The 16,208-nt window shown below is 41.7% G+C and overlaps 1 protein-coding gene across 3 annotated transcripts in view; it reads left to right on the top strand.

The window, feature by feature from the left end:
* The window catches only part of LOC117473684 (potassium voltage-gated channel subfamily C member 1-like), a 49,641-nt gene that overhangs the window by 19,471 nt on the left and 13,962 nt on the right, over positions 1-16,208 (top strand). For 2 of the 3 annotated variants that reach the window (XM_034119423.1, XM_034119424.1), the window contains exons 3-5: positions 8,978-9,959; positions 11,290-11,484; positions 13,253-13,273. In XM_034119423.1, coding sequence (XP_033975314.1) covers positions 8,978-9,959; positions 11,290-11,484; positions 13,253-13,273 — 1,198 coding nt within the window. The remainder of the gene's footprint in view (positions 1-8,977; positions 9,960-11,289; positions 11,485-13,252; positions 13,274-16,208) is intronic. The other variant, XM_034119425.1, reaches the window with a different exon arrangement.

Below are 16,208 nucleotides of genomic sequence, written 5' to 3'. Positions count from 1 at the left end.
TCACCTCCACACAGTGTTTGTTTGTCTTCAGAAAGGTTTGACACGACTGCAGCAGGAATGAAATGGAGGGTACCTGAACGCTGCAGAGCTGATACAACACTGTGACGACTGGAGAGCAGTGTATGGATTTAGTCACTGTGTGTGTGTGTGTGTGTGTGTGTGTGTGTGTGTGTGTGTGTGTGTGTGTGTGTGTGTGTGTGTGTGTGTGTGTGTGTGTGTGTGTGTGTGTGTGTGTGTGTGTGTGTGTGTGTGTGTGTGTGTGTGTGTGTGTGTGTGTGTGTGTGTGTGTGTGTGTGCGCGCGCGTGTGCGTGAGAGAGAGCTCGATTCGACTGTAGCGTGTCAAGGAGTTGAGTCATTCAGGGAATGTCTGAAACAGAAGTCTGTTTGATGATTGAAATTTGACCAGGATCACTTCCAAGAGCCCTAACCTCACAGTCAGTGTTTCTAACATTTAGAAAATAAAGTATACCCGAGGATTACCCCGAGCACAAGCTAATTATATCTCGTAGTTCAGAGCCTACTCCTTCTAACCTCCGTTGATCCCCCTTATTCATCTCCTGCTACATTCAGCTGTTTGATGAGCCTGATGCACTCGTGTTTCGCCCATATGCAATATTGCAACACATGCAGCAATCCCGTAACGTCCCTTTACTTCTTCCAGTCCCAGCCTTTCTCCACGCCTCGCCTGTCTTGCCCTTCATTATCCCACAGCGTCCCGTGTTCAGTGACCCCTAACAGGGGCTCACAGTCTTTTACTGCCCGTCTTGTCTCGGACACTAACGTCCTCCACCAAAGTCAATTGGATTTCCCTTGAGGCGAGACGTTCCTGTAGGACAGGAATAGGGGAGGAGGACCACAAGAATGTGATATCTCCTCTGGTATTACCTTCTTTCTATTGTGAGTCTGTTGTTATCAGCTGTCATGGATCCACTCTTTATAATTAGCTGAGCGGTCACCAGAGCATTGCACCTTGACATCTTGACTGTTCTGCAATGGTAGAGCAACCAGAATCAAAATGTCTGACATGTTAATGTAGTACCAAGAGGATGCTGCTGCAGATTCATGCCAATATCCATTAGTCAAGGTCTTTTCTGGTAAAATTCCCAACATTTGTTCATGACAGCTCCTTGAATTTGAAGATTTGTAAGATGTTATATCACTGTACTGTAAATGTAATGCACAACCAAACAATGACATCATTATTAGCTTTTAAGTCAATACAACAATCACTCAGGTTAGCAAACAGCTGCCCATTTACACTCATGAACATCATTATTTATTTGGAGTTGTGTTTGTGTCCATTTGATGAATGCAAGTCCAACATTACCTCTACTTTTTGCTCTTATTTTGGGCTCCACCTACCTTATTCTCCTACACAAATATTAATAACATTATACAATTTGTAGGATTAGATTCCAGTCTTGACTTTCTAAAATCTATTGATAACAGATACATGTTATCATTCCCAAAATGTTTTTATCTTATGACATATATTGGCTTTTAGTCCACATTTGTTGCTGTTTAACCTATCAAAAGCAACATTTTCCCTGCAGTCCAAGTTTGTTCTGCTGTTTGACGCTCTTAAAGTGAGGCAGGTAACTTCAGTAACAGGGCGCTTTATCAGCAGTATACTGCACCAGATAACATTTCTATACTACATTTCAAAGAAATGTATCCAATATGAATCTGCTTTCACTTGGCACTCCATAAGTAAATGTTGAAGAAATAAACAGCTTGGCACCTTAAGGTTGCTGATAACGATCCAACAAAATAAAGTGCCAGTTATACTGAATTATTTTCGTCAGACATAGGTTTATTCTAAAAAAAACCTCAATACTAGCTTTGAATGTAAAAAACAAATACATTCAGTTTAGCCCTATTGCTTTCCATGTGCTAGTTGTAATTAGTGAACTATGCAATATGACGCCCTGAACACTGTCGCTGTGATTAACACTCTTCGACACGTTTCATGGACCATGCCAGGATAACTCCAACTCACATGAGGACGCCTTGGGGTAGGGGATCATAAACGACTAAAAGCCACTAAAGTAATTCATAATTCAACACTGAGAGAAAATGCAGCAGTTAAAAAAATGAAAGACATATCTTCTGAACCGCTCTCTCTCTCCCTCTGCCTTTCCACTCGGGTTTTCCGCTGGTCCGTTTCACACGCCATGTCCCGAAAGCCAACTCTCTTCTGACATTTTAGCTATTCTCTTTGTCTTGTTCAAGAGTGTTTTACTGCCCTGTTTCTCAGAATATAATGGCGATGATGACAACAGGGATGATGACGATGGTAAAGCGAAGGCTATTCCCGTAAACCCACCCAAGGTTATACTCACACTGCACGCTAAGTGGCTACTTTAAACGTCTCTGAGTGATGGCCGCAGCCGTTCACCTAAGATAATAGATGAATCTTCCCCGTGCAAGTCTAACCCAGTGCTCGGGTTGCCCTTCAGGAACACGTTCTGTATTTCAAATCGCTTAGACGTCATGCCTCATTCACGTGCCAATTTCACATCATCCTTCAATGTCTTCTTATCGTTGCTGACTCTGCAATGGTCCCCCATTAGCTGTGCCCTCTGGGAAAGACTGACGTTGATCGTCATATTAATGCTTATCAAACATCCCCATCAGAACATCAGAACCAAAGATCTGTTCATCAGAAGCACGGCCCTTTTATTTGTCTCGAAATCTCTGTCAAGGTCACCCCCCCCCCCCCCCGACATCTTGAATGTTAATCTTCCATCTCACAATCACAGTATTTGGCTTAGTCCTGTCCTTGGTGCCTGAAAGCAGAGGCTAACGCAGCGGTTGTCATGGTGACAGAGAGCCAGGCAGGGCTGTGGTAATACTGTAATGATAAAGCTCTCCTGGATGCTGCCGCAGTAAACACAGCGCCACTAGGGTCCCGTTAAGGAAGAGCGCAGCGCACCGCTGTGCATTCAAAACGCCTGCAGGGCTGATATCGCCGCCGACCATCTCTCCGTGGTTACATCGCTTACATTCATGCTCTCCCAACACCTCCTGCTTTCTTCTTCTCTGTCTCTTTATTGCACTCTCACTCTCTCCGGTGCCCCTGCTCTCTCCCCTTGATTGGTTCACGTCATTGTATTCTCTCCTGTGCTCGTCCTTTCATCTGCTCCACCTCCATTCCTTCACTCGCTCTTCCTCATTCATCCGTCGAAACACAATCAAACGCTCTCTATCGTCAACTTCCTTTCTCTCTCTCTTTCCCTCTCTCTCTCCAGAAGCTCTTTCTCATTTGCTTCTCTCTCTTTGTCTCTCCGTCTCTGACTCCGGCTCTTTTACATTTATGTTGATGATCTTTGAAAATCTAATTTCAGAGTCTGGAGAGCGAGGGGAGACTCTATTGGGCCTTGAAGGTCATTGGACTGCAGGTGTCAGGCGTTTACTGTAGGGGATTCAAACAATACACTGTGCCTCCGAATCATATATTCATGCGACCGTCCACATGCATACCTTCATTTCGCAGCGAGGAGAGTGATGGAGGGAGAGAACAGACACAAAGTGCCCGAGGAGATAAATAAGTGTGAAGTGACAGATTGCTACACCTCCTTTTATCATCTTCCTCTACCTCTATATTTCCCTTTGTGTCTCCACTCATCCCTCTCCATCACCTCAATGCAGTGCTCATGTAGTCACCTCTCACTATCTGAGATCAGCAAGCGTGCGCACACACACCTCCTGTGCCCATAGGCGGTTTGTCTCACATTGTGAGTCATGTCCGCACGCACGCACACACACACACACACACACACACACACACACACACACACACACACACACACACACACACACACACACACACACACACACACACACACACACACACACACACACACACACACACACACACACACACACACACACACACACACACACACACACACTTGAGCCCGGCAATTACGCCAACACATGTGAACACAGGCACATACAGTACACACACACACACTCATCTACACCTGATGTGTGGCTTAAGGTTACATTTCTTAGCAGTGTGGGGGGGGGTGGGGGGGGGGGTACTTCCTGACTTCCTGATCACACTGCAGATCTCTGCTTGACATGCTGCTGCATATTTAAAAAGGGCTGGCTGCTGTGTTGCATTGATCAATATTGATTCGATGTGTAATCAACTGTGCTCTGCCATTGTGAACTACTGCATCATTTAATTACTGAAACCATGAATGAACCTTTGTTTCATCACCGGCAGTATTGTATTGTACAGCGTGGTCAAAATAATGGAATTATAGTACAGTACGTTAGGTTAAAGTTTCACTTAGCATGATGTTAAGTGCAACCCTATTGTTGATTTGTGCCCTTTAAGACCTGTATTTATTTCCGTTAAATAGGTAAGCTGTCATTGGTGAGTCAATCTTTCAGTCTAACCGTCGTTGAGGAGTTTACTGTCTCAGTCTCAGGCTGTGAGGTTGACATACAGGTGTGTGTTATTTCCTGTGTGTTAAGGGTTTCCCACCAGAGTTCCCACCTGACACCAAAGTGTAATTTAGAGAACGAGGGCAGATCTGCAAATCAGAGGAGGCTTGGCGGTTTCATCACAAATCTCTCGTGTGTTCGCTCATCATACTGTACCAGCCAGACAAGAGAAGAACGCTTTCAGTGTGGGAGTATGTTCATTTAGTGACAAATAATAGATCAGGGCTAATTGTTGTGGAAATGTATCTTCTGTGTTTATTTAAAATGATACAATGGTCTAGATGAAATATAGTCAAAGCCTTTCCTTAGATTAATCTTGACTTTATATTACATAGAGCTTTCTCATGACCCCACATTGATTTTCTATCAGATGGCAAACATTCAAAACAGACCTGCCAAGATGTTTTGAGTTTTAGATGAGCCTTATGAACACTAGGCTGAACTACATATGAATTTGATTTGTTTGCGAATATATTATTTTGAGCGCATCTATTTATTTGAGTCCACTTAGGATAATATTGTGAATCTAAATGATTTTGGCCAGGATAAAGGTGACATTTTCCCACGATCCAATACTTTAAATGGATATATTTGATATTATAGCACATCTTACTAACTGTAGCTTTGAGTCATATGTATTCCTTTCAATGTACTGTGGTTCTTACAATGTACTATATGCAAGGAGAATACACAAAGTACTTCCTATGCCCCTTTTGTTGACAGAAGTTACTTATAAGGCCTGTCATATCCTATTAGCCTTAAGTCTCCTGATAGTTTTTTTAGTTTGTCTCATTCTTATCAATATGTATTCTGTTGTTGCTGTCGTTGCGTGACAGCCACATCACTTTAGGATGATCAGAACGGTGATTCACCTTAGTAAAAGTTATTCTCCCTGTTTGAATTATGCTCCAGATTTGGTCTTTCGGCGCTCACCTCCTCTGACTTTTATCACGCTCTGTCCTTTCTGGTGGATTGCTTCAACTTTTTCCTTTATGCTTCTCTACGATCCGCATCGTCTGGTCTCCCTCCCACCTGTCCACCCCCTCCTGTGTCCCCACCTGTGTAGCCTACTTAGATAAGATAAGATGCCACTGCAGTTCTGCCACTTGTGTTTTTATCCATAGTGAAGGTCTAGAAAAGCATTCAAAAACTCACTTTGGGGATATTTCTCCATTTCATCACTTCGTAAGCGTGCTGCTAATCTTGAGATTATCCTTTATTAATGTGATGGAAAAAAAGCAACTGTAGGAAAAATAAGTGCGTATCACTTCAGGGCAAAACTCTCCTCCATGCTCTGATTTGTACATCTGAAGGTTGTCTGAGTTTAGCGAGTGAGGGGGCATCCAGAGCAGGTCCCACCGGGGCTATCCTGCTTCCCCAGGACCGGGGGCTGGTATAGGGGTGGAAGGAGGAGGGTGATTAAGAACCTCAGTCTGTGTGTGTTCATGATACAGAGGGGAAGAGCTCTGCAGTCTGAGGAAGTAGGTCAGACACCATCTAGTGTCTACATAACGTAGACAGAGAAGGACAGGAAAAAAGGCGGGAGAGATTTGGGGTCTTTGAGGGTAAAGGGAAAAACTGGAGCAACCTGATAATGTACGTTTTCAAACTGTCCGGTTTACAGAGGTAATCCTTGAAAAGATGTTGCCATTTTTTAAAATTTAATTGCACCTTATATAGATAAGATTGGATATTAACTTACGCTACACCACTGACTTTCCTGGAAGGTCACTTCTTTGGCTAAACGCTCGTCAGCTAATCTCCTCAATAAATGCAGCGCCTCAGAGTCTTCTACTTAGTCCATTTCTGTCATGAAGGCACTTGGAGAACAAATGTGTAGGCTCTCATCCAATTTTCAACTCAAAGGCTTTAAGTATGTTGCGTTTGATATTACACAAGTGCATAATGTCGAAAATACACATTGACACGCATTATACACTGAAGGCACTCAGGCTTCTTATATATGGGCGGCACTCAAGTATGAATTACCTTTCTCTTTTTCTCTTCAGGCCATGTCTGTTTTATTATTTATTTGATAAAGCTCAAAGTTATGCTTCTATAAATACACCGCAGGGCTTGTAACAGATGGAGAAATTGGGCTGTTTGCACACACACACACACACACACACACACACACACACACACACACACACACACACACACACACACACACACACACACACACACACACACACACACACACACACACACACACACACACTGGTGTTATCAAACTGCTCTCATGAGGTGACAATTAAAGGGGCTACGGTAGAATAATAACCTGGGCAAAGATCACACTGATGGTCAATGCTAAGGAAAATTGTCTTTGAGCGCTGAAAAAGCCAACGAACCTGAAAGTCATTTTGAATACAACAGCTTATTTTGTTGAGTAGATAAGCGAACATATAGTAAGACATAGTATCAAAGTGATGCCACTTGTAGAAGATTTACTAAAACCATACTCCTACTATATGGAGGGGGTTAGAGGCATCCCAATTAAAACATTGAGTCTGAAACAGGACCTTAAATATTATTTGTTTCCTTTTTTCGGTTACAATAACTGTACATTAGCGAAGGCAGCACAAGCTTTACAATTTACAACGAAGATATTTAAAAGCTTTGACACAAAATTCTTGATCTCCTAACCACATTAATGAAATTACTCCTATGATTGCAAAACAAGGAGGTGGATAGATTATTTATTTGTGCAGTTATATAGATGTAATGCCTCCATTTGTTTGGATTAATCATGACTTTCAAACATGAAACGTTGTTTAAATGTATTTTGTTAAACTCCAAATTTCAGATTATCAGGAGGAAAATCAACACATTTCAGAAAATAAAATGCAACTCAGACCATCAATGAAGGGGAGGGGCAGGAGGAGAAACTGCATGTAGTAAAAACGTTGTACACCTTTTTCTTAATATTCAAATAACCTGCATAGTTCAATGGCTCTTATTCAGGGTCTGACATCGTACTGTAAGACTGGAAACACATGTATGTTTTATGAATGTCTCCTACCTTCGCACAATTCCTTTTACAACATGGACCACACAGTGTGCTCTGGGATTGATGTGTGGTATTCCTCTCTTGTTTACTATACTATAGCACACACATTATCAGTTATTCATTGATCCTATCCTAACAGGTTTCTCCCCCTTGTCATCCCTCCATCTTCTCCTGTGTCCTCTCTAGCAGAGTACCACAGATAAGTTAGTAGTATCATTCTATTCATTTATAAACCCATTTTTTATTTTCTGTTTTGGATTCAGGATTAACATTAATTTATTGCGATGTTCTCTCCTTTTGTTAAGCATTTTTCTTCCTATTTCATGTTTAAAAAATATTTATTGAGCTGAGACCCTACATTTTCGGGTCAGACCATTTTCTTTAATAGGGGTCAGTGCTCTAATTATTAACCCAACAGTATGTGGCATGTTTATGAGTATGCTAATATGAAAATAAGTTGATCATTTTAAAATGAAACACATAGTACTATTAATAATTGGATTCATTTATAATAATTTCACATGGCACACGATGCGACATTACACTGACAGCACATCTATTTTCATAGCTTCATCCTACATCACAATCATTTATGACTGTCAGATATAATTTGATCAGGCTGAATTAGTCTGATTATCTTTGGACTTTGATCACAATAGGTTAAAGTGGACCTATCATGCTATATTTTAATAATATAGTGTAGGACCATATCTATATAAGGCATATTTATACTTTTTTTTTTTCAAAATACCAAACAGATCATGCATTTTAGCCATGCCTCATTTCGCTCAGTTTACACTTTTTTTATACCTGTTTTTGCAAGGGCTGATTCTGTGAGAACAGCACCATCTACAGGCCTGACATATGTACTACAGCGTCTCCAGCGCTTTTGAACGACAATGGCCGTGGTTGTCTCCTCCTGATTGGTGGAGTTGGCCCAATAGCCGTAGCGCCACCGTCCTGACGTCAGGACAGTGTTCAAATCTGGATCAGTTTTGATCAGATCCGTTGCAACCCCTTTTTTAGAGATTTGGGTATGGAGGAAAATAGAGAGGGTTGTGTTTTCTGACACTTGGTGAGTTCCCTGGAACACCGGGGACACATATTCATGTATAAAAGACGTACAAAAGTGCATTTTGCATGATAGGTCCCCTTTAAATTATGCCAAGGTCCTTTTCAGGGCAAATCTGCATGCCCTGTGGTTGGTAACAAATCAAGAATGGGTGTAAAGTTTTGGGAAGACCTCAACATAGATGGCCATTACAACATGAGAAATAGTAGTTTTCTGTAAATAGTAGCATGTGTGTCTGAAGGAGGGTCGCACATCCACCAGTTGTTTGTCTCTGCTGTTGTCTTTAGATATTTTTGTCTATGCTTCTCTATATCCTCTTTGCCTTGCCAAATGTTCTTGATTTGCAACTGACTCTTTCTCCTTCTGCTTGCTTCCCTTTTTCTGCTTTCTCTTCCTATCATTTCATTTTGTTTGCTGATTTCTTTATTTCTTCCAGTATGTGGCATTTGGCTCCCTGTTCTTCATCCTCATCTCCATCTCCACTTTCTGCATGGAGACACACGAGGCCTTCAACACCATCCTGAAGAAGACGGAGAACGTCACGGTGGGCAACACGACCCAGGAGGAGATTGTATACGAGGTGGTGACCGACAGCTGGTTGACATACGTGGAGGGCGTGTGCGTCATCTGGTTCACCATTGAGGTCATTCTGCGAGTCACCTTCTGCCCAGACAAGCTTGAGTTCTTCAAGAGCAGCCTCAACATCATCGATTTCGTCGCCATCCTGCCTTTCTATCTGGAGGTGGGCCTGAGCGGTCTGTCCTCCAAAGCTGCCAAGGATGTCCTGGGGTTCCTCCGCGTCGTCAGGTTTGTCCGAATCCTCCGAATCTTCAAGCTGACCCGCCACTTTGTGGGTCTCCGTGTCCTGGGCCACACCCTGCGCGCCAGCACCAACGAGTTCCTCCTGCTGATCATCTTCTTAGCCCTCGGTGTCCTCATCTTCGCCACGATGATCTACTATGCTGAGCGGATTGGCGCAGACCCAAACGACCCAACCGGCGGCGCCCACACCGCCTTCAAGAACATTCCCATTGGGTTTTGGTGGGCCGTTGTGACCATGACCACGCTGGGCTATGGAGATATGTACCCGGAGACGTGGTCAGGGATGCTGGTGGGCGCCCTGTGTGCCTTGGCTGGTGTGCTGACCATTGCCATGCCTGTGCCTGTTATTGTCAACAACTTTGGCATGTACTACTCTCTGGCTATGGCAAAGCAAAAGCTGCCCAAAAAGAAGAACAAACATATCCCAAGAGCACCACAACCAGGGTCCCCCAACTACTGCAAACCAGATGCCCTGGCTATGGCGACTGCATCACCGCAAAGGCTCTTGGGAAACGTCCTAGGTGGAGGGATGGGGTCTGGAGGCATGGGGGGTGACTGTCCTCTTGCCCAAGAAGAAATGATAGAGATTAACAGAGGTGAGATATTTTTATTTTACTTATATGTTACAATGAAATCTGGCTTGCATGTTTCAAGGGAAATACTTTACTCATGATGGTTTTAGGAATGCAGAGCGACCATTTTAGGGGTTCAGTGAAGGATAGAGTGCAAGAGACCGAGCGAGAGTACTATCAAGAAGTGATGCATAGTTGATTTTGGATCCACCCCAGAGGAATCACTGGCCCATCAGAACTCATATGTTATTGATGATAAACTAGTTGGTCCAAAATGGCCTTAAGGCATCCATCTGTCAGTGAAGAACAAACACTTTGGAAGCAAAATGAACTCAATTATCCACTGCTTAATGCATCTCAATTTGGGCTGACTGCACATATATTCTTTCTGGCATTAGCAGTAAAATCAGGAGGTAATTTAGCTCTTTGTTTGCTCTTTACATGCTGCAGCATTAGGCATCAGTCACATGCAACAATAATGCACCTTTAATGCATTACTTTACCGCCTTAGTCATCAGTGAGACAGAAAATATTGGTTTCATCAGTGCTTTTACTACCACCCGTCTGCCTGGCTTCCCTCCAGACTAAAAACGTTTCCTGTAGGCTGTGTCAGTAGATTTTTTAAGTAGGAAGTTGTATTACTCAAAGATTTGACAACTGGCTCCAAGAGTGCTCTGCAGTATCATCACAACATGATAGTAACATATTGTATAGTAAGGCCTCTGTGGGTTACTACAGTTAGCATTCCCAATCATTAATGGACATTAATTACCACTAGACATGCTTGATGATTTACCAATGTGCAGCCCTACTGTAAACACATGTAGTGATTGCTTAAGTTACTGTTTTGTCAATAGAACACATATAGCTGAATTACAGTAATAACACATCTAAAGATTCAATTTAGAGTGATGGGAAACATATACAATCAAGCAAATGTGTACATTATTGTTGCTGTTACTATTTTCCTAACAAATTATTTAGAAAATGCTCATTGATGACAGGTTAGGCCACCATTTATACAAGACCAATATCCAATTTGCCAAATATAAGAAAATGTATCGGTTTGACATTTATTTTCTTTTGATTTATTTAAATTTGTTTGGAGTTTTTTGTGTGTTTTTTATTTTTCTGCATTGGGTAATTTTACATGTAATGCTTAAAGTAAATTTAGCTAAATATAGTTACTTACTTTTACTCAAGCGATGACTTCAAATGCAGGACTTTCATTGGCAACAGAGTATTTTTTACAGTGTGGCATCCTGTAAGACACACTATGCTCTTCTCTATGGTGTTCCCATAAAACTCCTATATGAAGATCCTGTATGTGTTTTTTCTTCCACCTGTCCTCTAGATGCCAAGCAGAACGGCGACGCAGCCTCGGCCGCGCTGGCTAACGAGGACTGTCCCACCATCGACCAGGTGCTGAGCCCAGATGAGAGGAGCCCCATTGGGCGAGGGCCGACCCGGGAACGCTACCAGCAGGACCGCGCCTGCTTCCTGCTCAACACCAGGGAATTCCGCGCCACAGATGGGAATGTGCGGAAAGGTACGTTTCACACCAGGAGACCGATACGAAAACATACTACATACACACACCACATACTGCAAACATGTGTATATAATATACATTCATAGTGCAGCTGATGCTAATACAGGCTACTGTATATAAGATGCAAACATTTAGAGAAGGTGGGTTGGAAGAAAAGCACACTTTGGAGGCCTCAATTACTGATAGCTCTCCATTACAGCATACACACACTCATGCAGTCACAACACATACACACGTCTTCTGCTCTGCTTCTACTGTTTCCACCTCTTCACATTCATGTTGATTGTGTTTCCATTACTGCGTGGTATCATATTTTATTTCATCAGTCAGACAAGATTTTCTGTCCCTCTACTTCTCTCCTTTTGGTTTCTCTTCTACTCAGTCATGTCTTCCATCTCTCCATAGTGTGTGTGTATTCTGTTCCCTTCCTTCGTGCTCATTCATGAACAATCTAAATCTTTCTCTGTCTTCTGGACTCAGTAAGTTAACCATGCATTAATTTTCTCTCGTCAATTCTGTTTCTCTCTCTCTCTCCTGCCTTATTTTTCCCCAACCCTCCCCCCTCTCCCTCCTTTCCTTCCCTCTCCCTCCTTTCCTTCCCCTCCCTAACCTGGTGCACATCCTCCCTCCTGAACCCCCCTACTCCTCTGCCCAATATTAAATCCCATGCCCACGATTCCCCTCCTTCTTTTCCTTTGTGCTACACCCTAACCCCTAACCTTTTTGTTTGTTTTACCCCATGTGCATTACCTTTGTGCTCATGATAAACCTGACACCTTTATCCATTTACTACTGCAATCCAATCACCACCACTGCCGCCAACCTGCACCAAAACACTCCCTCACACTCCCTCCAAACTTCCAACACCCCCTTTGTTGACAACAAACTAGAGTCCGCAGCCCTGGCACCCAGCCCAGACTCCCCTCTGACTGACGATTGGTATAAGATGGAAGGGTCTCTGTTAACGCAGGACCTCAATGCAAACTCCACTTCCTCCTGGATCAAACCGTAGACCAGAGGTAACACTGAAGAACAGATAAACTTAAAAAAACGAGCCCGTAGCTTTGTCAACTTTTGACTGAAAACATAGGAGACTTTAAATCTGGCTCTCAAACACATACTGTAGCATGTTTGACACCACTACACCAGTACAGCACGCACTTCAACACAGACGTAGCTTCACACACTAAGCATGACGTCAGATCACAGATACACCACCACATCCACAGTGTTGTGTCTACATGTTCAGTGGGGCTTGAAGTGTCACCCTTGAAAAGTCTTGAGAGTGTGGAGAGTGTGCCGTCAGATTTACATTTGGAGAATGTCACAAACAGTTTAACCTAATGTAAGTTAGAGCTTAAATCTGTACGAAAAGGTTTTGGGGGAATTTTAGGGCTCATTTTGATCCGATAAAACCTGAACACCGCTTATATCCTACCTCAGCAACAATCCGATAAACAATGTGCAATATGTCAAAAAAATTGTTTTAAAGGAAATGGGATTGCTCTGTGATACACCCTCAATGAGAAGTGTGCACAAACATGTGTATACTTATGTGTGTCTGTGTGAGGGCGCACAACCTGCATACAAATAATAGTGCAGTCATGTGTCCATGTGCAAATACACCCAGCAGCTTCAGGGAAAATAACCCGTGTCCTGTGTCAATAACTAATATTAAAACATAACACTGAAGAAGATTGAACGGGAACAGCGGGTCACGTTGTTGTCTGATGTGCCTCTGTGTTGTTGTTGTCTCTCTCTTCAGGTTGTGTCATATCACGCGTGTGTATGTGGGCTTTTTCATTCTTACGTGTTATACACTGTGTCTCTGTCCTCTCAATGGCGTCTGAGTGTTGTGTTTGTGTTGTCGTGCGTGGCTTAATTTTGTTTTTCCCTTCCACTGTGTTTATCCGTGTTACTCCCTACCCCACGGACCTCCACCTTGGCAAACAAAAGCACTCGCTGCAATTTATAAAGGTTTTGCCTTGAAAAACACACTCTTTCTACGGTGTTATATTTACATATGTACATTGTGCAAAGGTTACTCCTCAGGTTATGGCACTTATTTATTCTGTGCTTGAGTACATTTTGTGCTTAAATGTGTGCATAGATACATGTATTGTATGTCAAATCAATTGGCGAGCCTTAATCGCTTCCCGTGCGGTGCAGTGTTTTATGACAATCATATATCCAAGGCTAAAGGTCACTGGGGTCAGTGGCACATCTGGGTCAAGGGTTAGTACCTCTTGAAACATGGCACGCTTAACACAAACTTTGAAACATTTTTATTTTATCAACCAAGCCAAAAATAGTGTGTTTTGAGCGTGTCATGGATCTGAGATACTATTCCCTCGAACATATATGTACTTTCAGTGCCTAGTGTAGTCCAAAGTTCGGGACCTTTTTGTATATTTATACACCTGGATAGAAATCAAAAGGATTATGAGCTGCACTAGGTGACTGAAACACTTAATGATCAGACAAATGCTAAGACAGATTTGAAAATACATGCTGTCCAAGGTAAGAAAGCTCCGAGCTGTCCGACAGTTATAGGTCCCTGACATTGCTTCAGTTTCAGTGATTCTTATGTATTTACTGCGATTAAAGTGCTACAAAATCCCTCTTTAAAGCAAATCAGGAGTTTAAAAAAAATCAGCCCTGAAGCTGCTAGACGGAGCTTTAGGGTTGTACACTGTGATTCGCTGTAATAGATCTGTAATCGATAATGTTATGAGCCTTATGCATTGGTGCGTACAGTAAATACCAAAGATATTTGATCTGTTTGACCACTCTGAAACCTGATTTTCTAACATTTGATCGACATCCTCTTGCCCGGTGTGTGTGTAAATGCATCTTTGGCTACATTCATACATTTGAATGGCTCAAACTAACAAGATTAACAATTGGTTACAACAAATCTGTAATTAAAGGGAAGCCAAACAGTTCTTAATATTTAGAAAATTAGCAAAATGGTCGACCCAAACATTCTCCTTGTGTTTAAAGAGGGATTCTCACGCTGTCTAAAAGTAATTCTTGTGTGCTTCAATTGTGATTTATTTCGTAGACACACGAATAGGATGTCTTTGCCAGCTTAAGCTGTTACGTTTCTTCTCTTTGATTGTTGGCCATTTGATTTCCTGCGCCAATGCAATAAGCTTGTCTCACTGAGGTCAAACAGTCAATCTCCCTTCTGATTGCCCACTCCCTCCTCGAGACCTTAAGGGTCTCACTCTGTCTCTCTCTCCCCCTCAATATATTTGTGTACAAGTTGTTTTTTTCTTTTATTTATTGAGCTTTTGTGCTTATTTACTTCCAACATGTTGTGTACATCTTTTATTAAGTATTTCTGTGGAGTGTTATGGTTTTGTAGGGCTTTGTGTTGTGTATGGTTTATCTTTTCAATGCGTCTAGGATTTAGTTCTATTTATTTGTGAAATAATTATTATTTTCTGTTTGTTTTGGTATTTTATTTTTTTCTCAATGTCTTTGAGTTTTTTTACAAGTGTGTTTTGTTGTTTGATGTTTTGACTTCCCCTCTGTTCTTCCTGTATTCTGCTCTGAGTTTGACTTTCACCTACTATCTCACTTCTCTCAATTGGATTGATAAAGGAAATTGCCAACAATACGGTACAATTAATTAGCATAAAAACGGCACAAATCTCACTTCTTTAGGACATTTCCAAGGATTATTTAGACAATATGAATGTATTTTTCTAACCAAATTCAAACCATCTGCCTCAAGAATAGGATGAACCCACATAAATGATGCTCAAAATGTGCTATGTTAAGGTTCAACAAATACTAAATCTATTAATAAAATAGATGTTATATTTAGCAAAAGCTCATTCGATCTCAATCCCCATTCCATCCCTCCATTATGTACCCAATCCTTTCATAATCATGATATTAATTGTGGTTGTAATTATTTTATGGGACTAACAGTTTTATAATATGGACTTATTGGTCACAACATATCGTTGTTTATGCCTTAAGCTCATGCACAATTATTGTTCTCAGCCACTTTCTGTTCTAGACAATTATATTGGGCTCAGTGCAACAGGCTACAACTAAATAAAATATGCTAAGTTTAACTCCATATCCTCTTTATGTGTGAAAACAAGTCACTGTCCTCCTCTCTGTCATTGTAATGGGTTTGTACAACTTGTCCTACATTGTCTTGCATGTCTTAACAACAATCTGCAAATATTCTTTTTTTCTGAGCCTGAGAAAAAACACACAATACAGAAAGTGTATACATAGACTACATACATCAATATTCATATATATGCCTGAGAAGTGTATGTAAATATGAAGTGGATTTGAGCTTTAATGATTGCAGCAGACACATATACTGTAGGTATGTATAACCTACATCTAACAAGAGGATGAAGGATACAGTTGCATGTCCTCTAGTTTTCCCAAAACACACGTCCATACTGTATGGATATGTAATATTGGATAACAGGAGATCACACCATCTTTTACAGGCAATTGATCCCACGTAAGAATGAAACAGTATGGGGCGATGCCAAGAATAGCTCCTGAACACTCAGCATATCCACAGCAAGCACACGCTCATGAAACTATAGAACATGTGAATTACGTAATATGAGAAGTCAAGTAGCTCTCAGCCTTCTCCATACATACAAGATTGAAGTTTTCAGTTTATTTTACATGATCATTTCCTTGAATATTTGCAGTTCCTCCTCCCTCTGTTCCTC

The sequence above is a fragment of the Trematomus bernacchii genome, unplaced genomic scaffold, assembly GCF_902827165.1.
Source record: "Trematomus bernacchii unplaced genomic scaffold, fTreBer1.1, whole genome shotgun sequence".
Lineage (NCBI taxonomy): Eukaryota > Metazoa > Chordata > Actinopteri > Perciformes > Nototheniidae > Trematomus > Trematomus bernacchii.
This window is presented reverse-complemented; position numbering and strand designations above follow the sequence as displayed.